Source organism: Carcharodon carcharias, chromosome 7 (assembly GCF_017639515.1).
Source record: "Carcharodon carcharias isolate sCarCar2 chromosome 7, sCarCar2.pri, whole genome shotgun sequence".
Classification (NCBI taxonomy): Eukaryota; Metazoa; Chordata; class Chondrichthyes; order Lamniformes; family Lamnidae; genus Carcharodon; species Carcharodon carcharias.
In genome coordinates this window covers 192,726,954-192,751,102 of record NC_054473.1, presented here as the reverse complement: position 1 = coordinate 192,751,102, position 24,149 = coordinate 192,726,954, and the positions used below count along the sequence as shown (strand labels likewise).

The 24,149-nt window shown below is 43.0% G+C and overlaps 1 protein-coding gene across 1 annotated transcript in view; it reads right to left on the bottom strand.

Moving 5' to 3' along the window:
- Positions 1-461: 461 nt before the first annotated feature.
- Positions 462-24,149, bottom strand: part of utp4 (UTP4 small subunit processome component) — a 55,242-nt gene continuing 31,554 nt past the window's right edge. The window contains exons 13-16 of the mRNA XM_041192256.1: positions 19,952-20,047; positions 18,556-18,741; positions 3,502-3,612; positions 462-721 (exon numbers count right to left, since the gene is read on the bottom strand). Of these exons, the coding sequence (XP_041048190.1) occupies positions 605-721; positions 3,502-3,612; positions 18,556-18,741; positions 19,952-20,047 (510 nt within the window). The 3' untranslated portion in view covers positions 462-604. The remainder of the gene's footprint in view (positions 722-3,501; positions 3,613-18,555; positions 18,742-19,951; positions 20,048-24,149) is intronic.

Here is a 24,149-nt window from a genome sequence, read left to right as displayed (position 1 = left end):
TGGGCGACCCCTCCTCCAGGACCACCATTGGTGGGCGACCCCCCCTCCAGGACCACCATTGGTGGGCGACCCCTCCTCCAGGACCACCATTGGTGGGCGACCCCTCCTCCAGGACCACCATTGGTGGGTGACACCTCCTCCAGGACCACCATTGGTGGGCGACCCCTCCTCCAGGACCACCATTGGTGGGCAACCCCTCCTCCAGGACCACCATTGGTGGGCAACCCCTCCTCCAGGACCACCATTGGTGGGCAACCCCTCCTTCAGGACCACCATTGGTGGGTGACCCTGCGTCCAGGAGATCCCATAATGCAGCAGGTTGCTTGAAGAGGATTCCACAGCAGAGGTGAAACGTCACTCAGGGTCAACTCAAAGTGACCTTTGCTCCCTGAGACTAGATTCAGACCATTTGTGGAAAGTGGGCAGAATAAAGTGAGTTAGTAATGAACAATGGATACAGCTGGAGTTTTATATATTTATTTCATATAAAATATTACAAGTTTGTAGCTCCAATGTAATGTATAAGGACAGTGAGCAATCTGAAAGATTTTGACAATAAAGAAATAACACTAGGAACCAGCACTAACTCAGCTGCAGGATCTATTTACGTGGCAAATTTCTTCTGTCGGACCGGTGCAGGCAGCTGTGCATTAATCTCCATTATAGGACGTTCCACTACCACGAGACAGCCATCGAACAGCAGCTCAGCATGCAGCAGAGGCTGCAGAGAGAAAGAGGAAGATTCAGGGAACCTGACCACATGTGGAACACAGATTTCTACCTCAGTGAGCTGTCTAACTGAAAAACAATACTTCCAGAGCAACAGAAAATAAGATAAATGTCAATTCCTTGGCCTGTGACCGGGTCTCAGTCGCTGCCATGGACTGTGTCAGTGTCTCAGTCTATCCCTGGACTGTCTGGGATGGCCCTCAGTTTCCAACCTTCTGCCCAGTGGGGAACAATAAATCAGCTGGTGGGAAAGAGAAGCCAAACTGAGACCAGTGTTCCCCAATCCCTAAACACAATGCATGAGCACAAGTTAAACCAAACTCCAAAGGGTCAGGTGGTTAGAGATCTATAAGGAGTAGAGCAGCTGTGGAACCTTTGTAAAGCCATATAAGGTGGAAGCAGAAGCTGCCAAGGCCATGAAAGGAACAACAGAATCCTTGGCCTTGTAAAGGTAGAGACTATGATAGTGAAAGGTAATGCTAGACTCAAGAACTGCACTGGGCCATCAGTACCACTTTAGGTAGAATTTTGGGCATCCAGTTATAAGGATATTAAGGCAATGGAAGAGGTAACAATGTGAGCTTAATGGGATGTTAGCTGGGATGAAATGTCACACAGAGATTAATGTTCTTTCCACAAGAGCTGACAAACTGAGGGGTGACCTGATAGTGGCATTTGCGTTATGAAGCGTTATGATAATTATCATGTGAGGGACTGTTTCCTTTGATGAGTGTGACAAGACAACACTAATTTTTTTACTGACTGTCTTAAATTTAAGCGGAATTTAGAAGTACAGTGGGGAATTCTTGGCTGTAAACTGTTGTTGAAACCCTCAAGTGTTCTAACAGGATTAGACAGTTTCTTCCAAAAGAGGAATGTAAAATGATTTGTACAGCAAGCAGGGCAATAGGATTAGACTGGATATGAATGGTGTTCGAGGACTGGAGGATCGGAAATGTTTAAAAAAACGGATGGGGTAAACCCTGCAACTACTGGCCAATCAATCAAATGTCAGAAGGCTTCGAGACACAATAAACTAAGGAAAAAATTAATCACAAATTGAAAATGGAAAAATATTGGTTAATAAAAGACGGGCCAGCATTAAATTATAATAAAAGCAAATTATGTCCAAATAATTGATGGAGTTCTTTGAAGTATTAGAGAGGGTTGATGACAGTAATGTTGCTGATATTTTATATGTGGATTTTCAACATTTTTTGACAAAGTACCACATAATAGACTTGTTATTAAAATTGAAAGGCATGGCATTAAAGGGAAAATGGCACCATGGAAAATTGGCCAAAGGACAGAAGCAGAAAGTAGCATGATTAGTTGTTTTTCAGTCTGGAGGGAAGAAATGTTTGTCTAATTTTCCTTTATTTTGTGTGGCCTGTTAGCTGCACTGCACACTCACTTTAAGATTGGTACGCAACCACGTGTGGGTGCATCTTAAAGTGAACGTTGGTGGTACGTGTCCTATTCTTTGCAGCATGTTCCAGATTACTACGCAGCAATGCACCTGCACAGCTTAGAGGGAAATTATACAGTGGGTCTTCCCAAGGGGCCGGTGTTGGGACCACTTCACACTTTGATAAACATGAATGGCCTGAGCATATACAGGATAAAGGGCATAATTTCAAAGTGTGCAAATGACACAAAACTGAGAAATGTAGTAAATAACAAGCAGGAGAGCAAGAGACTTCAGGAGGACCCAGACTGGTGAAATGGACAGATATGTGGCAGATCAAATTTAACACACAAAATTGAGACTTAATTTCGTAGGGGGAATGAATTAATGCAATTTTTAAAAATTTATTCATGGGATGTGGGCTTCGCTGGCTGGGCCACCATTTATTGCCCATCCCTAATTGCCCTTGAGAAGGTGGCAGCGAGCTGCCTTCTTGAGAGAGAGTGACTACATTTATCTGGCACCTTTCACGACCTCAGGTCATCCCAAAGCACCTTACAGCCAATGAAATACTTCACGAAATGTAATGCTTGAAACAATGTGGTCAATTTTTGCACAGCAAGATCTCACAAACTGATAATGACCAGAAAATCTGTTTTTGTGACACTGATTAAGGGATAATTATTGGCCAGGACACTGGGATAACTTCCCTGTTCTCATTCAAAATATTTTCATGTGATATTTTATGTACACGTGAGAGGGTAGACAGGCCTCAGTTTAAGACTCATCTAAAAGGCTGCACCTTTGAAAGTGCAGCACTCGCTGAGTACTGCACTGGACTGTCAGCCTAGATTTTTGTGCTGAAATTCTACAGTGGAATCAAACCCACGACCTTCTGACTTCGCAGCAAGAGTGCTAGTGATGGTACAATTTTAAAAGGGGTGCAGGAACAGAGAGACCTGAGGCTGTAAATATAAATATTTGAAGAAGAACAAGTTGACTAATAAAAAAAGCATTTGGGATCCTTATTATTAATGGTGGGACACAGTACAAAGGTTATGCTAAACCTTTATAAATCACTGCTTAATCCTCAGCTGGAGTAGTGTGTTAATTAGGGCACCACACTCAAGGAAGGATGTCAAGACCTTGGAGAGGGTGCAGGGGAGATTGACTAGAAAAGTACCAGGGATTGAGGGGCTGCAGTTATGTAGAGAGACTGGAGAAGCTGGGATTGTTCTCCTTCGTGGAGAGAAGGTTAAGGGGGGAACTCAATGGCTCATGTAGAGCACAACAGCAGCTTAGATCCGAAACACTGAATAGCTTGTTCCTATGCTGGAACGTTGTACAAGTTCCTCAGCTCTCACCTTGAATTTCTTACAGATTTTGAAAGCATGTTCCTGGGTCTTGCGAGCTTTGTTAGACAGACCTCTCAGGATCGCCTGATTATGCAGGTTTGATTGTTCAGTTGGCAGAGGCTGGAAGAAAGTCAACAAAAATTAGTCTCAAGAAGAATGCTTCAAAGTAGAACAGTGAAATAAGAAATAGGTTAGGGGGAGACAGGGGAAGGTGGGTGCAGGGGAAAGTGGGTGCAGGGAGGAGGTGGTCAGGAGATGAGGATGTTTTGACCACAGCCGATGTTAAACATTGCTGTGCAAACCAAATCCCAGAGGGAAATTCAGCTTAGGGCCCATACTCTTTTTTAATATTCTGAAAATGAGAAAAAAAACAGACTGATCACAACAGCAGGAAGTCCAGAAATACCTTTGGAATTTTAAAAATTAAAAGTAAAAGTTTTATTAACAAGAATAAAAGAAAACTTAAGCGCATGAGATTACAGTTGCAGAGTTAAAAATTAGTCTTACAAAATATTCTCTCAAAAGACTTCCTATTTGGTCAGACCCACAACTAAATACCTCCCAGGCAACACTGCCTAATAGATAAAAGCAAAATACTGCAGATGCTGGAAATCTGAAACTAAAACAGAAAATGCTGGAAAAACTCAGCAGGTCTAACAACATCTGTGGAGAGGGAAACAGAGTTAACGTTCCGATCCGTATGATCCTTCTTCAGAGTTGGAGAGAAGTAGAAATGTGTTTAAGTTTATATTGTTTGGCGGGGGGGAGGCAGGTGAAGCTGGATAGAAGGCCAGTGATAAGTGGGGACAAAGAGATTGACAAAGATGTCATGAACTAAAGGACAAAGGGAGTGTTAATGGTAGTGGTTGGTGCTAAAAAAGGTGCTGATAGTGGCATTAAGGTAAGAAAGCAGAATGTGATAATAGCAGAGTAAGGGTAAGCACTGTGTGAAAGAACAAGTGACAAATGGCCCTTTTGTGGGTGGGGTGGGGTGAGGGGGCAGTGATGGGGAAAAAAGGATAGAAAATGGGATAAAAGGGGGGATAAAACAATGAATAAATGAATAAAAATAAATAAAGTGGATAAAAAATAAAAATGAATGTAGAAAAAAGGGATTAAAAAGGGGTGAGGATGGAGGAGAGAGTTCATGGTCTGAAGTTGTTGAACTCAATATTCAGTCCGGTAGGCTGTGAAGTGCCTAGTCAGAAGATGAGGTGTTGTTCCTCCAGGTTGCATTGAGCTTCACTGGAACATTGCAGCAGGCCAAGGACGGACGTGTGGGCATGAGACCAGGGTGGAGTGTTGAAATGGCAAGCAACAGGAATTGTGGGTCATGCTTGCAGACAAATGGACAGGGAATTTGGCAAATTGGATCCAAAATTGGCTTAGTGGCAGGAGGCAGAGAGTGATGGTCGAAGGTTGTTTTTGTGATTGGAAGCCTGTGATGAGTGGTGTACCGCAGGGATCAGTGCTGGGACTCTTGCTGTTTGTTGTGTATAATATGATCAGTAAGTTCGCAGATGACACAAAAATTGGTGCTGTTGTAAACAGTGAGGAGGAAAGCCTTAGATTACAGGACGATATAGATGGGCTGGTAAGATGGGCAGAGCAGTGGCAAATGGAATTGAATCCTGAGAAGTGTGAGGTGATGCATTTTGGGAGGACTAACATGGCAAGGGAATACACAATGAATGGTAGGATCCTAGAAAGTGCAGAGGATCAGAGAGACCTTGGATGTACATATCCATAGATCCTTGAAGGCAGCAGCGGAGGTAGAAAATGTGTATTTAAGACCGAGATAGATAGGTTCTTGATTGGTAAGGGGATCAAAGGTTACGGGGAGAAGGCGGGAGAATGGGGTTGAGAAATTTATCAGCCACGATTGAATGGCGGAGCAGACTCAATGAGCCGAATGGCCTAATTTCTGCTCCTATGTCTTATGTCTTATAAAAGATGGTTAAGGTGGCAAATGGGATACTTGCCTTTATTAGCCGAGGCATAGAACATAAGAGCAGGGAGGTTATGTTGGAGCTGTATAAGATGCTAGTAAGACTACAGCTAGAGTACTGTGTGTAGTTCTGGTCGCCACACTAAAGGAAGGATGCAATTGCACTGGAGAGGGTGCAGAGGAGATTCACCAGGATGTTGCCTGGGCTGGAGTGTTTCAGCTATGAAAAGAGACTGGATAGGCTGGGGTTGTTTTCCTTAGAACAGAGAAGGCTGAGGGGGGACCTGATAGAGCTTTACAAAATAACGAGGGGCATAGATAGGGTAGATAGGAAGAAACTTTTCCCCTTAGTGGAGGTGTCAATAACCAGGGAGCATAGGTTTAGGATTTAAGGCAGGCGGTTTAGATGGGGTTTGAGGAAAAATATTTTCACTCAGAGGGTGGTTGGAATCTGCAACTCACTGCCTGAGGGGGTGGTAGAGGCAGGAACCCTCACAACATTTAAGTAATATTTAAATGAGAACTTGAAACGCCATAGCATACAGGGCTACAGGCCAAGTGCTGGAAAATGGGATTAGAATGGATAGGTGCTTAATGGCAGCACGGACACGATGGGCTGAAGGGCCTGTTTCTGTGCTGTAAAACTCTATGATCAAAGGTGTTCTGCAAAGCAGTCACCCAGTCTGCATTTGGTCTCCCCAATGTAGAAAAGACCATGAACTCTCTCCTCTATCCCCACCCCTTTTTAAATCCCTTTTTTCTACATTCATTTTTATTTTTTATCCACTTGTTAATTTTTAAATTTTTATTCATTGTTTTATCCCCCTTTTTAATCCCCCATTTTATATCCTTTTTTCCCCACCACCGCCCCTCCCCAACCCCACCCCCAAAAGGGTCATCTGTTACTTGTTCCATGTTGTTCTTTCACACAGTGCTTACCCTTGTTCTGCTTTCTTACCTTTGCCACTATCAGCACCTTTTTTTTAGCCCTTACCACTAGCATTAATGCTCCCTTTGTCCTTTAGTTCATGACATCTTTGTCAAACTATCCTTTGTCCCCACCTTTCGCTAGCCTTCCATCCAGCTTCACCTGCTCCTCCACACACACACACATACACACACCGCCCCCCCACCGGCCAAACAGTACAAATTTAATCACATTTCTACTTCTCTCCGGCCGTGAAGGCGTGTTGAAACATTAACTCTGTTTCTCTCCAAGGCAAACTTGCTGTAGCTTTAATAAAGGCATACCACATGACCACTTAAACCCTCTCCTACTCTCCTGTGGAAATCCAAAACTCCAGAACATGACTGCTTTTTGCAGCCCAAGACTTTTCTGGCTTGACTGGATGGCTGATTCAAACTGTATCTTCTCCCAACCTAGAGCTTTTTCCAGGGGATCTTCCTCAGACAACTAACCACCAACAACTACCAGCTGCAGCTAACAGCTAACAACTACCAGCTGCAGCTAACAGCTAACAACTACCAGCTGCAGCTAACAGCTAACAACTACCAGCTGCAGCTAACAGCTAACAACTACCAGCTGCAGCTAACAGCTAACAACTACCAGCTGCAGCTAACAGCTAACAACTACCAGCTGCAGCTAACAGCTAACTACCAGCTGCAGCTAACAGCTAACTACCAGCTGCAGCTAACAGCTAACTACCAGCTGCAGCTAACAGCTAACTACCAGCTGCAGCTAACAGCTAACTACCAGCTGCAGCTAACAACTACCAGCTGCAGCTAACAACTACCAGCTGCAGCTAACAACTAACAACTACCAGCTGCAGCTAACAGCTAACAACTACCAGCTGCAGCTAACAGCTAACAACTACCAGCTGCAGCTAACAGCTAACAACTACCAGCTGCAGCTAACAGCTAACAACTACCAGCTGCAGCTAACAGCTAACAACTACCAGCTGCAGCTAACAGCTAACAACTACCAGCTGCAGCTAACAGCTAACAACTACCAGCTGCAGCTAACAGCTAACAACTACCAGCTGCAGCTAACAGCTAACAACTACCAGCTGCAGCTGACAACTAACAACTACCAGCTGCAGCTAACAACTAACAACTACCAGCTGCAGCTAACAGCTAACAACTACCAGCTGCAGCTAACAGCTAACAACTACCAGCTGCAGCTAACAACTACCAGCTGCAGCTAACAGCTAACAACTACCAGCTGCAGCTAACAGCTAACAACTACCAGCTGCAGCTAACAGCTAACAACTACCAGCTGCAGCTAACAGCTAACAACTACCAGCTGCAGCTAACAGCTAACAACTACCAGCTGCAGCTAACAGCTAACAACTACCAGCTGCAGCTAACAGCTAACAACTACCAGCTGCAGCTAACAGCTACCAGCTGCAGCTAACAGCTAACAACTACCAGCTGCAGCTAACAGCTAACTACCAGCTGCAGCTAACAACTACCAGCTGCAGCTAACAACTACCAGCTGCAGCTAACAACTACCAGCTGCAGCTAACAACTACCAGCTGCAGCTAACAGCTAACAACTACCAGCTAACAACTACCAGCTGCAGCTAACAGCTAACTACCAGCTGCAGCTAACTACCAGCTGCAGCTAACTACCAGCTGCAGCTAACAACTACCAGCTGCAGCTAACAGCTAACAACTACCAGCTGCAGCTAACAACTACCAGCTGCAGCTAACAGCTAACAACTACCAGCTGCAGCTAACTACCAGCTGCAGCTAACAGCTAACTACCAGCTGCAGCTAACAACTACCAGCTGCAGCTAACAACTACCAGCTGCAGCTAACAACTACCAGCTGCAGCTAATAGCTAACAACTACCAGCTGCAGCTAATAGCTAACAACTACCAGCTGCAGCTAATAGCTAACAACTACCAGCTGCAGCTAACAACTACCAGCTGCAGCTAACAGCTAACAACTACCAGCTGCAGCTAACTACTAACAACTACCAGCTGCAGCTAACAGCTAATAACTACCAGCTGCAGCTAACAACTACCAGCTGCAGCTAACAGCTAACAACTACCAGCTGCAGCTAACAGCTAACAACTACCCCAGCTGCAGCTAACAGCTAACAACTACCAGCTGCAGCTAACAGCTAACAACTACCAGCTGCAGCTAACAGCTAACTACCCAGCTGCAGCTAACAGCTAACAACTACCAGCTGCAGCTAACAGCTAACAACTCCCAGCTGCAGCTAACAGCTAACAACTACCAGCTGCAGCTAACAGCTAACAACTACCAGCTGCAGCTAACAGCTAACAACTACCAGCTGCAGCTAACAGCTAACTACCCAGCTGCAGCTAACAGCTAACAACTACCAGCTGCAGCTAACAGCTAACAACTACCAGCTGCAGCTAACAGCTAACAACTACCAGCTGCAGCTAACAGCTAACAACTACCAGCTGCAGCTAACAGCTAACAACTACCAGCTGCAGCTAACAACTACCAGCTGCAGCTAACAGCTAACTACCCAGCTGCAGCTAACAGCTAACAACTACCCAGCTGCAGCTAACAGCTAACAACTACCCAGCTGCAGCTAACAGCTAACAACTACCAGCTGCAGCTAACAGCTAACAACTACCAGCTAACAACTACCAGCTGCAGCTAACAGCTAACTACCAGCTGCAGCTAACTACCAGCTGCAGCTAACAACTACCAGCTGCAGCTAACAGCTAACAACTACCAGCTGCAGCTAACAACTACCAGCTGCAGCTAACAGCTAACAACTACCAGCTGCAGCTAACTACCAGCTGCAGCTAACAACTACCAGCTGCAGCTAATAGCTAACAACTACCAGCTGCAGCTAATAGCTAACAACTACCAGCTGCAGCTAATAGCTAACAACTACCAGCTGCAGCTAATAGCTAACAACTACCAGCTGCAGCTAACAACTACCAGCTGCAGCTAACAGCTAACAACTACCAGCTGCAGCTAACTACTAACAACTACCAGCTGCAGCTAACAGCTAATAACTACCAGCTGCAGCTAACAACTACCAGCTGCAGCTAACAGCTAACAACTACCAGCTGCAGCTAACAGCTAACAACTACCAGCTGCAGCTAACAGCTAACAACTACCAGCTGCAGCTAACAGCTAACAACTACCAGCTGCAGCTAACAGCTAACAACTACCAGCTGCAGCTAACAGCTAACTACCCAGCTGCAGCTAACAGCTAACAACTACCAGCTGCAGCTAACAGCTAACAACTACCAGCTGCAGCTAACAGCTAACAACTACCAGCTGCAGCTAACAGCTAACAACTACCAGCTGCAGCTAACAGCTAACAACTACCAGCTGCAGCTAACAGCTAACTACCCAGCTGCAGCTAACAGCTAACAACTACCAGCTGCAGCTAACAGCTAACAACTACCAGCTGCAGCTAACAGCTAACAACTACCAGCTGCAGCTAACAGCTAACAACTACCAGCTGCAGCTAACAGCTAACAACTACCAGCTGCAGCTAACAACTACCAGCTGCAGCTAACAGCTAACTACCCAGCTGCAGCTAACAGCTAACAACTACCCAGCTGCAGCTAACAGCTAACAACTACCCAGCTGCAGCTAACAGCTAACAACTACCCAGCTGCAGCTAACAGCTAACAACTACCCAGCTGCAGCTAACAGCTAACAACTACCAGCTACAGCTAACAACTACCAGCTGCAGCTAACAACTACCAGCTACAGCTAACAACTAACAACTACCAGCTACAGCTAACAGCTAACAACTACCAGCTACCTTAAGCTTTCCACAGTAACTCTAAAATGCCTCTTTCCCCTTTTCATCCTGGGTTCCATTGTTCTCCCACCCTCTTTGAAACTCAAATCCTTTCAAACATAAAATCTTTCATTTTCTATTTTGTCGCTGCTTTCTGGTCAATAAAATGTAATATACCTCTCCTCTTTACCCATGGAACTTCTGCACAATGCAACCATATTTCTTGTTACCTCTGACTTCCCTGAAATAGTCAACCAAACTCTCAATTTATCTAAAAATACAAATGTTAGGTCCAACCTATTCACTTGTACCTCAAACCTAATGTCTCTATCCTTTCATATTTTAAACCTCCCAGCTTGTCTTCTAGTAGCCTTTACCCAACCTAATTAAATCATTTACACACACACGTGCAGACACACAGCCTTCTTTACAGAATAACACAATGTTCCCCAAAAATATTTTTAATAAAATATTCTCACACCTCCCTCCTTGTAAAAAAAGAACCATCATAATTTCAAAAAGATGGTTTCATTTTTCAACTCATTTTGTGTTCCTTACTACATTTTTCTATACAAGCAAAGCTACTATACTATAGTGTATATGCACCAGCCATGAAAATATATACAAGTCTTTTGTAAAAGTAGAGTTCATCCCAGTCCATTCTCCATTTGCTAATATACAAGTTCTTTTGAATATCAAACTTCTGGCAACGCATCTGCAATTAAGCTTTCCCATCCAGCCACATGTATAATTTGTAAATTGAGCGGTTGCAATAATAAATTCCACCAAAACAGTCTAGAGTTTTTGTTTCGAAACTTCCAGAAATTTCAAATGATTGTGGTCAGTATATATAACTCTCTGAAGAATTGTTTGCAACATACATTTCAAAATGCTGCAAAGCTAACACCAAACTTAAAGTCTCTTTCTCTATAGTTGAACGTTTCTTCTGATGTAGATTCAACTTGTGTGAGAAATTTCCTACCGGCTTCTCAATTTCCAGTTCATCATCTTATAGCAACACAGCACAAACACCCACATCACTGGTGCCAATAGCCAACTTAAACTGCTTTGTATAATCAGGTGCTGATAGAACAGGCTTAGTAGTTAGTACAGCTTTTAAGCTGTCAAATGCATTCCGACACTCCTGTGTCCATTGGAATTTTGTGTTCTTTTCAACAATCTGTTCAGCAGATCGACCACACTGCTGAAATTTGGCACAAATTTCCGATAAAATCCACTCATTCCTAGAAATATCAAAACCTCCTGTTTTGTTGTAGGCACTGGCAATTCCACAGTAGCTTTTACTTTTGCATCTCCTGGGATCACATGACCATGTCCAACAATGTGGCCTAAATATGTAACTTGTGCTTATGCAAATTCACTTTTAGCCAAATTTACAACCAAAGTGGCTTCCTGCACTCGATCAAACAGTTCCTTTAAATGTTATAAGCGTTCCTCCCATGTTTGACTGAACTCAATTAAGTCATCAATACACACAGCACAATTGCTCAGTCCCTCAATCACTTTATTTGTTAGTCTCTGAAATGTTGCTGGTGCATTTTTCATACCAAAGGGCATTACTTTGCATTGATATAGACCATCTGGCGTCATAAAAGCTGATATCTCTTTTGCCCTTTCTGATAAGGGTACTTCTCACAGCGTTGGAGCAGTTCAGAGAAGGTTTACTAGACTAATACCTGGAATGAGCAGGTTGTCTTATGAGAAAAGGTTGGACCAGCTAGGCTTGTATCCACTGGAGTTTAGAATAATAAGTGGCGATTTGATTGAAACTGATAAGGTCTTGAGGGGTCTTGACAGGGTGGATGTGGAGAGGATGTTTCCTCTTGTGGGAGAATCTAGAACCAGGGGTCACTGTTTAAAAATAAGGGGTCACCTATTTAAAACGGAGATGAGGTAAAATTTTTTCTCTGAGGGTTGAGAGTCTTTGGAATGCTCTTCCTGAAAAGGCGATGGAAGGAGAGTCTTTGAATATTTTTAAGGCAGAATGGATAGATTATTGGTAAGCAAGGGGGTGAAAGGTCATCAAGGGTAGGCAGGATGTAGATTTGAAGTTATTATCAGATCAGTCATGATCTTATTAAATGGGAGAGCAGGCTCGAGAGCATGAATGGCCTACTCCTGCTCCCTGTTCATAGGTAAGTCAATTTTTGTGATAAACATTGACTGTCCCACTTTCTTGATATAATCCTCCAATCATGGAATAGGATATGGGTCTGCCTTTGTTACTGCATTCACTTTACGGTAATCAATGCACAGTCTTTGCAATCCATTTGGTTTCAGCACCATTACAACGGGTGAACTCCAATTACTGTGACTGGGCTCTATGTTGTCATTTTGAAGCATAAATTCAATTTCTTTCCGCACTTGAGCTAATTTTACTGCATTTAATCTATATGGGTGCTGCCTTATTGAATCTGAATTCCCCAGATCAACATCTTGTAGAGCTAAATCTTTTTCCCCCTATTTATTTCCACAAACTGCTTTGTGTGATGGCAATAGCTCTTTTAAATCAATCCAACACTTTTCGGGAAGGTAACCTAACATCACATTTAGATTTTTATGTACTTCCTGATTGTCCAATTTAATCAGAGGAAGGTCAATTTCAGAATCCTGACTTTTTACCCCTGTTTCCTTATTTACAACTACCTCTATCTCCTTCTGTTCATCCTCTCTACCAAAGTATTTTTTGAGCATATTTGCATGGCACACTCACTGACTCTTCCTCCTATCTGGGGTATTCACTACATAGTTTATCTCAGTCTTTTTTTGATCTGGTAAGGCTCACTAAACCTTGCCTTCAACAGTTCACCTGACACTGGCCACAATACTAACACTTTTTCCCCAGCCACAAAACTACAAGCCTTTTCCCTCATTAGGGAATAGAGAGGGTTTAAGTAAGTTATATTGGTATTTGTAGGTGTTAGGGATGAGATTTATATTTAATGTTTAAGTTTGATTTGTATTTCTGTATCTGTCTGTTAAGGAAAGGTGAAGTTGAGTTTTAGTTTCACTTTAAAAGCTGCCTGCGTCTCTAATGAGAGTTTATGGCCGTAAAGGGAAGTTAAGCAAACACAAGAGTATAAAAATGGCACTGTTGCCGAGCAACAGGTATCCAGAGAGGCAGGTCCCTCCCACAGACACACACAGAAGAAACTAGAAATGGCAGTTTGATTTGGGAGCAGTTTGAGTTCAGTTGGTTTTGAAGACAGTTGCCAAGCAGAAGCCACTTAGAAGGGGTCAGATAGTTCCAAGCTAAAGCTGGTTGAAAGTAGCTGCCAGAGAGAGACTGGAGCAAACGGGACAGATAGCCAGATCCAAGAAGAAAGAAAGTCCCCAAATCCAGGGAAGTAGAACAGGAGAAAGTCCCAAGACAACCTTCTCATCAAAGGAAGGGCAGAAACCTGGGAAAGGTCCTGTTTTGTGGAAGTGAAAGTAAGGAGCAGAGAGGAAGGCTCCAAGCTTCAAGGAAGCAGATTTAAAGTGAGAGGCCAGAAGGTCCAAAGAGACAACTGAAGGTCTGTAACTTTTGCTATGGGCATCTGAAGCAGTTATGTACTGTTGACAGCTGAGTCGGTGAGAGACTGTGCATGGAAGACAGCTTGAATGCACGTGGTGTCCCAGGGGAGAGGAACATCGGAAGGAGAGTTCGAAACCCTGGAGGTCAACCCTCACGGAAAGCATCTGAAAGAAAGCGTCGGTTTGGGAGAAGATTCCAAAGCGAGTTCCTGGAGAGTTGAGATTGAAAACCCTTGTGTAAAAGACAGAATTCAGTGAGACTGATTAGCTCATGGTGTGGCAAGCGTCTGGGGGAAGCTGATGAGAGATCCATAGCATCTGGTTGAGGTGGCATCTGTCACTTGGTTTCAGTGTGGTGTGTCTGATCACAGGTTGCCTTACTTACTGTGTACTCATTGTGAATATTAGAGTATAAGATAGGTTTTGTAACTTGTGTTATTCTTACATACCTGTAAAGACAGTTGTGGGTGAAGGAGTAATGTAATATAGTTTACCTTTTCTTGTTTAATAAATGTTTTATGCTTTTGTTAAAAGTTCATCAGCTGACTCCTGTGACTCTGTTCAGTAGCTACTCTCCACATATCTAAACAAACAATTAAAAGTTAGCATCTATCAAGTTGGGTCCACTCTGAGATCAGGCTTGTCCAGTGGTAACTGCAGCTGGGAATCATAACAGTCTTATCTGCCCTCATCACTTGCTGACATATGTTTAAATGTTTCCTAGCTAGCTTACATGATTAGCTTACTTAATCTTTCCCTGAATGTAGTCACTAATCCAGGAGAGTAGTTTCAGAATTTTGACTAATTTCTCCTGAATCAATTTGAGAATTAATTCAAAGGACTGAATCCTGTTGACCCATTAGGGGTGTTCCTAATAGCAAACAACAAGAATGGAATCCCTCGGATCCAATCATGTGGCTAATCTTGACTAAATGCTCTAATCATAGTCTTTAAAGTCTGATGCCACCTTTCTAAGGCACTTTGTGATTCAGGGTGATAGGCTGACGACCTAAATTGCTTTATTTCTCGACTGTTCATTACCCCCTTAAACAGTTGTGACATGAAATTCGAACCCTGATCTGACTGTATTTCTTTTGGTAATCCATATCTTGTGAAGAATTTGGTTAACTCCTTGACAATCACCTTTGCTGTGATTTCCCTTAAAGGTAATGCTTCTGGAAATCTCGTGGACACATCCATTATTGTCAGTAAATACTAATTTCCACTTTTAGTCTTAGGGAGGGGTCCTACACAATCAATCAGGACCCTGTTAAATGGTTCCACAAACGTTTTAATTGGAATTAATGGTGCAGGTTTAATTACTGCTTGAGGTTTTCCTATCACCTGACATGTGTGACATGTTTGACAGAATTTGACTACATCTTTATGTAGTCCAGGCCAATAGAAGTGTTCTTGTATCTTAGCTTGAGTTTTCCTAATTCCCATATGTTCAGCCATTGGAATTTCATGAGCCACTCTCAAAATTTCATTCTGGTACTCAGATGGTATCACTATTTGGTGCACTATCACCTGCTTTTCATCTGCCAGAACATGAGGCGGTCTCCATTTCCTCATTATCCTTAATGTAACAAAAATCTAGGATGTATTCTGCTTCTGTTTCAGAGTAAGCTGTCTGGTATAATTGCTTCAAATCTGGATCCTGCTGCTGTAACTCCACTAACTTCAAGGAACTAAACACCTCAGTCTCATCCTCTCCAATCTTCTCCTTCTGGGTAATCTTTTCAAAGATTGATCCAGCCAACTGAATTTCAGCATCCTCCCTGTCTTTTAGGTTCTTCCTCTTCCTGTTTAAACTTGTGCGTTTGTGACCTTGTCACCACACAATGTGGAAACAATCCAGGATGCTCTGTCAAACCTCTGTTGACTGTGTGTCAACAGGCTGCACTACTACGGTAGGCATAGTCAACATCTGTGACCCAGCTATATTATTCCCTGGAATAAAATGAACCCTTCTAATGGGCAATTTCTCTACTGCTCCAACAATCATCTCTCCTGCAATAACCCTTCTGGACAACAAATGGCACTATCCCATAATATTAAGGACTGGCTAGCCCCTTTGTCCCTTAAAATTTTGACATTCTTTCCTGCTCTTCCCTATGAAGATGGATATATTTTCCCTTTGCATATAAAATCTTTAAACATCTATGTAACCTGCCCTTCAGAACTCCCTTGGGTAGTTTGTGAACATATTCCCACTTGTATAGCTATCATTGATTCTTCTTGCTCCACCGGTATAAAAGCCACTGGTTTACCTTGTCCCTGGATCTTAGAGTCCACCGTACTCTCATTTACAAAACTCTTCTGGGTTCTTATCACTGCAATTGGTCTCCAGTTTAACCTCCAACAATTTGATATTGTATGTCCAGCCTTATTACACTGATAACATATCAGTTTCCTTCTTTTGACTCTACTTTCCACCTTTTCATCTCTAATAGACTGGCATCCTTCAGCTTGATCCTAACATTTTTACCATTATTGGATTTTCTAAATTTTCTTGCTGATTTCCACATGACCCTTTTCCTACACTGTTTGTGTGAAATATCATACATAACGGCTAAAACAGCAGCTTCCCTGATCTTTTTGTTTTGTCTTTCATCTAAATATGCCTTAATGTTTACTGGAATGCTATTTCTAAATTCTTCCATAATCATAACCTCTCTTACATTTTCAAAAGGCTTGTCTAATTTTAATGCCCTGAAGCATTAATCCCAGATATTTTTTTCTCTTGCAAACTCTACCTGACAAGGTCTCTTCCTTATAGTCCTAAACTTCAACTGATAAGCTTCAGGAACAAGCTCATAAGCATTTAATATTGCCACCTTTATTATCTCATAATCTGCAGACTGTTTCTCTGATAAGCTTGCATACACGTGCATTGCTGTTCCTGACAAAACACTTTGTAACATGATAGTCCAAGCACCTCTTGGCCAATTCAATTGCATAGCTATCTTTTCAAATGAGGTGAAATATATTTCAACTTCATCCTCTGCAATTTAAGCACTAACTGAAGAATTTTAGTTAAAACAAATTCCTCAAAGGAATCGAAGTCCCCACCTGAATCACTATCTCTCCTTTCTTCTAAGTTTCACTTTAGATAATTCACACTGTCTGGCTTCTTGTTCTCTTTGAAGCTTTCAATCTCGTTCTCTCTCCCTTTCCTCGATTGCTAACTTCACTCTCTGAAGTTCAAGTTTTTGCATTTCTATCTCTTGTAATCTCTTCTCTTCCTTTTCCTGCTCCTTTTTTTCCCATTGAAGCTTTTATATTTCTATTTCTTTTGATCTGTCTTTTTCTTTTTTCAAATTTTGTCTTTTCTCCTTTCTTTCTAACTTGAGTTTTTTTCATTTCTCTTTCTTTTTCTTACAATTCACTCTTTTGCCTTTCTCTATCTCTTTCTATATCAAGCTGCTTCATTTTCGAGTAAAGTCTTACTACCTCCAGCTGTGACACTAGTTTCAGGTGCCCCTTCCTCTAACTTTAAATGCTGGGTAAGTACTTTAGCCTTATGAAATTCCACTTTTATCTCTACCTGCACTTCATCTGCTAACTCTCTCAGCTGAATTTTACTCAGGGATTTCAAATACTCCATAGTCACATTTTCCACTCCCAGAAAAGTCAAAGCAATCGCCAAAGCCATTTTGTAATCCAACCACTTTAAAACCCCCTCAACGCAAAACTCATGAGTTCAGCATTTTTCTTGTACTTGTATCTCTTGGATTCACAAACTCCAAATTAATCAAGGAATTTTAATAGTCCCACAAAAAGCCCCAAATTTATGAGCACAGCCGATGTTAATTGATGTGCAAACCAAATCCCAGAGGGAAACTTGGCTTACGGGCCACATTCTTTTTTTTGTATTCTGTAAACGAGAAGATCTCAGCAGCAAGTCCAAGAACACCTTTGGGATTTTCAAAATTAAAAGTTTTATTAACAAGAATAAAAGAAAACTTAAGCACATAAAATTACAGTTGTACAATTAAAATTAGTCCTATGAAATACTCCCCCAAAAAGGCTCCCTATTTGGTCAGACCCACAAGTAAACACCTTCCAGGCAACACACTCATAGATGTTTAACTATAAAAATCCAATAATATTATCCATGCAAGCTGCTGTAGCTTTAATAAAGGCATATCACATGACCAGTTAAACTTGCTCCCACTCTGCTGTGGAAATCCAAAACTCAAGGACATGATTGCTTTTTGTGGCCCAAGACTTTTCTGGCTTGACTGGATGGCTGATTCAAACTGCATCTTCTCCCAGCCTAGAGTTGTTTCTAGGAGATCTTCCTCAGACAACCAACAGCTACAACCACCAGTTACCTTAAGCCTTCCACAGTAACTCTAAAGTACCTCTTTCCCCCTTTCATCTCAGGTTCCAATGTTCTTCCACCTCTTTGAAATGCAAATCATTCCAAACATAAAATCTTTCATTTTCTCTGCTGTCTGGGCAATTAAATGTAATATAGCCTCTCCTGTTTACCTATGGAACTCCTACAAGATGCAAGCATGCTTCTTGTTACCTTTGACTTCCTTTTGATAGTCAAATGAACTCTCAACTTATTTAAAAATGCAAATATTCACTTGTACTTCAAACCTAACGCCGCTATCCTTTCATGTCTTAAACCTCCCAACTTGTCTTCTAGTAACCTTTGCCCAGCTTAATTAAATCATTTACACACACACACACACCAATACAGACAGCCTTCTTTACAGAATATAACACAATAGTCCCCAAAAATATTTTAAAAAAACATCCATTCTCACAAGGAGATAAATTTTGCTGGGTGGTAGGGGGGAAGGGGGTAGGTCAGTAACGGGCTGGAGGCTGGATATTCTGGCCAGGAGACTTACCAGTAACTGGTCAATGATGCAGAACATGTATGCATCATGAATGATAATCTGCGTGGACACTTTAGGGTTAAAGGTCACATGTGTAACAGGTGTATCCCGTTCAACCCAGCGTGGGTGCAGTCCCTGTTGCTGCAGCGCACGGCTCCACTCAGTGTATTTTTTCTCACTGATGCTGAATTCAAAAATCTGAGGAGAAAAATGTGAAACATCTGCCCTGAGGTAGATTGATAAAGCACAGAAAAAGGCCATTTAGCCCGTTGTGTTTGTATTGGCTCTTTGGTAGATCTACCCAATTAATACCACTCTGTTCCAGCTCTTTACCCAGAGCTCTGTAAATCTTTCCCCTTCAATTACAGTCCTATTCCCTTTTGAAAGTTCCCATTGAATTTGTTTCTACCAGGCAGCGTGTTCCAGATCACAACTCACTGCATAAAATAATGTTTCTTCATGACGTCTCTGGTTCTTTTGCCATTCACCTTAGGTTTGTGCTCTCTGGTTCCTGATCCTTCTGCCACAGTAAACAGTTTTTCCTTATTCACTTTATTCAAAATCATGAATAGTCTATCAAATCTCCTCTCAACGTTCTCTGCTCCAAGGACAACAACTCCAGCCTTTTCAGTCTTTCTACATTAACTGAATTCCCTCATCCCTCGTAAGATACTAAATAAATCTTCTCCACACTCTCCAAGGCTTTGACATCCTTCCAAAAGTGTGGTGCCCAGAAGTGAACACAATACTCCAGTTGAGGTTGAACCAGAGTTTTATAAAAGTTCATCACAATCTCCTTGCTTTTGTGTTGCATACCTCAATTTATAAACCTCAGATCCCATTTGCCTTTTTAAACACTTTCTCAACACTGTCCTGCCAACTTCAAAGATTTGTGTAAGTTACACCCCCAGATATTTCCAAGGCTTCAACATTCTTCTAAAAATGTGATGCCCAGAATTGTGCCTTTATTAATAAAACCAATAATCCCAAATGCTTCTTATAAACAGCTTTCTCAACTTGTCCAGCCACCTTCAAAGGTTTGTGTACATATGCCCCCAGGTCTCTTTTTCTGTAGCCCTTTTTAAAATTGGACCATTTTGTATACATTGCCTCTCCTCATTCTTCTGTCCAAAACATATCACTTCACACTCTTCTGCATTAAATTTCCTATGCCACATGTTTTCCCATTTTGTCTGGCTGGTTATATCCTCCCGAAATCTGTTCCTTACTCCTTATTGTTTACCATGTTGCCAAGTTTTGTCTCGTCTGTAAATTTTGAAAAATGACAGATTTTTGACAGGAATCTCACAGCAGCAGAGAGTGTGACAGCAAGAACCACAGACAGGATTATTTCATAGTGCTGACAGCAAGGTGGAGTGTGGTTTCACTTGGTTACAGTGGGTCATACCTGGTGATCTGCGTGGACAGTGATCAGGTTGTTGGTTTGTGGATTAATGGCAATAGCAGTGGGGAGCTGATTATAGGCTGGAACTGTGCAGTGATGCTGGAAGGAAGAGGAATCCATCAGTGCAAGGAATCACAGGCCTGGCCAACAGACACCCGACTCTCACCACCGCCCCTCCCCACCCCCGCCCCCCCGCCCAACCACCACCACCTCCCTCACCACCGTACCCCCCCCCCCCACCCAACCACCACCACCTCCCTCACCACCGTACCCCCCCCCCCCCCCCACCCAACCACCACCACCTCCCTCACCAACACCCCACCCCCGTCCTCCTTCCCCTCCCCCTGGATGCTTCCTCCTTCCCGACAGTGGCCCCTCTCCATCCCACATCTCCAGCTGATACCAGCCCCTGCCCCAACATTTCTGTCATCCCACCATACCCACAATCCCCATCATTGCCCTGTACCTGGGCATTAACCACTGTCAATCCTCCAGACCCAGCATTACCCTCTGTCACACAGCACCCCCAATTCAGACCCATGCATTAATCAGTCACCCCAAACCCAAAGTTACATATTGTAAGCACCCCCACACCTAGAATTACCCTCTGATACCCCACATACCCCTCTGCACTGGAGTGCTACTTTGGGCTGTATTACAGTGCTTAAGTTGGAGTTTGGTGAGTGAAAGACTTTAAGGGTTAGTTTAAGGGTTAATTTCTACCTAAAGTCTAGTTGTTCTTTAATTTAGTAATTAACTAAAAGTAGCTCTTTGGGTTGGGAGAAGGTGTTTCAGTCCAGCTTTAACGCAAGGGCTATATAGGCTCTGCTTGCTGCTGCAGCTAGTTAATCAGGTTAAACAGGTTTTCAGAATCTAGATTCAGAGAGCTTAAAAACAGGCCATCCACAGCGCTGCCTTGTCTGTACTGGAGTGCTTCTTTGGGCTGCATCAGAGTACTTAAATTGGAGTTTGGTGAGTGAGGAAGTTCAGCAAAGAGGGAAGGAGGTGATCCTTTCATTTTCTACCTTTCCTCATAAAGAAGAGCGGTAGCCTTGGTAAGTAGGATATATTATGTATTTCTGCTGTCCTTGATACCTTGATATTCTCTCAACCAGAGGAAGTAAAAGTAATGGAAGTAATTTAAGGGTAAGTCACGGCTGGGCAGCTTGGCCTCATGTGTGATGTAGGACGTCAGGGACACTTCCAATGTCCAGGGTGACCATGTGTGCAGGAAGAGACTCCAGCTGTGGCTACTCAAAATCTGCATCTTGGAGCTGGAGCTGCAGCTGGAGTCACTATGGAACATCCGCAAGGATGAGATCTCTGTGCACAGCACATGGAGTGAGGTGGTCACACTGCAGGTAAAGAGTGCAGAGGCAGAAAGGGAATGGGTGACTGCCAGAGAGGGTATAAGCACTAGTGCAGGAGTCCCCTAAGTGCATCTCCCTCTCTAACAGATTTTCCATTTTGGAAACTGCTGGGGAGATGCATTCTCAGGGGAATGCAGCAAGAGCCAAGTCCACGCCAGCACAAGTGGCTCAGCTTTTTTTAAAATTCATTTATGGGATGTGGGCGTTGCTGGTTAGGCCAACATTTATTGCCTATCCCTAATTGCCCTTCAGAAGGTGGTGGTGAGCTGCCTTCTTGAATTGCTGCAGTCCATGTGGTGTAGGTACACCCACAGTGCTGTTAGGGAGGGAGTTCCAGGATTTTGACCCAGTGACAGCGAAGGAACAGCGATATATTTCCAAGTCAGGATGGTGAGTGACTTGGAGAGGAACTTGCAGGTGATGGTGTTCCCATCTATCTGCTGCCCCTGTCCTTCTAGATGGTAGTCCTCGTGGGTTTGGAAGGTGCTGCCTGAGGAGCTTTGGTGAGTTGCTACAGTGCATCTTGTAGATGGTACACACACTGCTGCTGTACGTCAGTGGTGGAGGGACTGAATGTTTGTGAAAGAGATGCCAGTTAAGTGGGCTACTTTGTCCTGGATGGTGTCAAGCCTCTTCAGTATTTTGGAGCTGCACTCATCCAGGCAAGTGAAGGGTATTCCAACACACTCCTGACCTGCACCTTCTAGATGGTGGACAGGCTTTGGGGAGTCAGGAGGTGAGTTACGTGCCACAGAATTCCCAGCCTCTGACCTGCTCTTGTGGCCACAGTATTTATATGGCTAGTCCAGTTCAGTTTCTGGTCAATGGTAACCCCCAGGATGTTGATAATGGGGGATTCAGTGATGGTAATGCCATTGAATGTCAATTGGCGATGGTTACACTTATCAGCTCAAGCCTGGATATTGTCCAGGTCTTGCTGTATTTGGACATGGACTGCTTCAGTATCTGAGGAGTCATGAATGGTGCTAAACATTGTACCATGATCAACAAACATCCCCACTTCTCTTCTTATGATAGAAGGAAGGTCATTGATGAAGCAGCTGAAGATGGTTGGGTCTAGGGCACTACCCTGAGGAACTCCTGTGGTGATGTCCCGGATCGTAAGCGGAACAAATAGAAGTTTCTGCAGCTGCACCAGACATGACACCAGAATGGTACATGCCTCCCTGGTGCCAGGGTAAATGATGTCACTGAGCGGCTGCATGACTTTCTGAAGGGGGTGGGTGAACAGCCAGAGGTCATGATCCATAATGGTACCAACGACATAGGTAAAAGGAAAGAAGGGGTCCTGAAAACAGAAGGACCTCAAAGGTAGTAATCTCAGGATTACTCCCAGCACCACATCCTAATGAGGTAAGGAATAGGAGAATAGATCAGATGAACGTGTGGCTGGAGAGATGACGTAGGAGGGAGGGATTTAGATTCCTGAGGCATTGGGACTGATTCTGGGGAAGATGGGAGTTGTACAACCTGGACGGGTTGCACCCCAGCAGGACTGGGACCAATATCCTCGCAGGGGTATCCGCTAGTACCGTGGAAGAGAGAGTTTAAACAAGAGAGGCAGTGGGATGAGAACCTGAACAGGGAGACATAAAAGAGGGAGACAAAGATGGGAATGAAAGACAGGAAAGAAGAAAGCACAAGTGGACGGCAGAGGAAACAATGGCTTGAAGCAAATAGGGCCATTGTACAAAAAAAGTGTGTAAAAACGTTAAAAAGACAAGTCTAAAGGCAGTGTATCTGAATGCACAGAGCATTTGCAATAAGGTAGACAAATTAACAATGCAAATAGATGTAAATGGTACGATATGATTGTGGTTATAGAGGCATGGCTGCAGGGTGACCAAGGCTGGGAACTGAATATCCAAGGGTATTCGATATTTATGAAGGACAGGCAAAAAAGGAAAGGAGGCAGGGTGATGTTAGTTAAGGATGAAATCAGTGTGATAGTGATAGGATATTGGCTCAAAACCTAGATGTAGAATCAGTCTGGGTGGAGCTAAGAAGCAACAAGGAACAGTAATTATTAGTGGGAGTTGCCTATAGGCCTCCAAACAGTAGTGGTAAGGTAGGGGACAGCATTAAACAGGAAATCAGAGATGCATGTAACAAGGGTGCTACAGTAATCACCGGTAACTTTAATCTACAAACAGGCTGGACAAACCAAATTAGCAATAATGCTGTGGAAGGATGGATTCCTGGAGTGTGTACGAAATTTTTTTTTAGACCAGTTATGAAATGGAACCAACCAGGGAACAAGCTATCCTAGATTTGGTATTGTGCAATGAGAAGGGGTTAATTAATAATCTTATTGTGCAGGTTCCGACAGGGGACAGTGACCATAACATGATAGAATTCTTCATTAGGATGGAAAGTGAAGTAATCCAATCCAAAACTAGGGTCCTAAATCTAAACAATGGAAACTACAAAGGCGTGAGTTGGCTAAGATAGATTGGGGAACTTCATTAAAAGGCATGATGGTGGATAGGCAATGGCTAATATTTAAGGAATGAATGTATGCATTGCAACAGTTATACATTCCTTTCTGGCACAAAAACTCAACAGGTAAAGTGGCCCAACCTTGGCTAACGAAAGAAATTAAGGATAATACTAGATCCAAAGAGGAGTCATATAAAGTTGCTAGCAAGCCTGAGGATTGGGAGCAGTTTAGAATTCAGCAAAGGAGCACCAAGAGATTGATTTAAGAGGGGAAAAATAGAGTATGAGAGTAAATTTGCGAGGAACATAAAAGCAGACTTAAAAGCTTCTATCAATATGTAAAAAGAAAAAAATTAGTGAAGACAAATGTA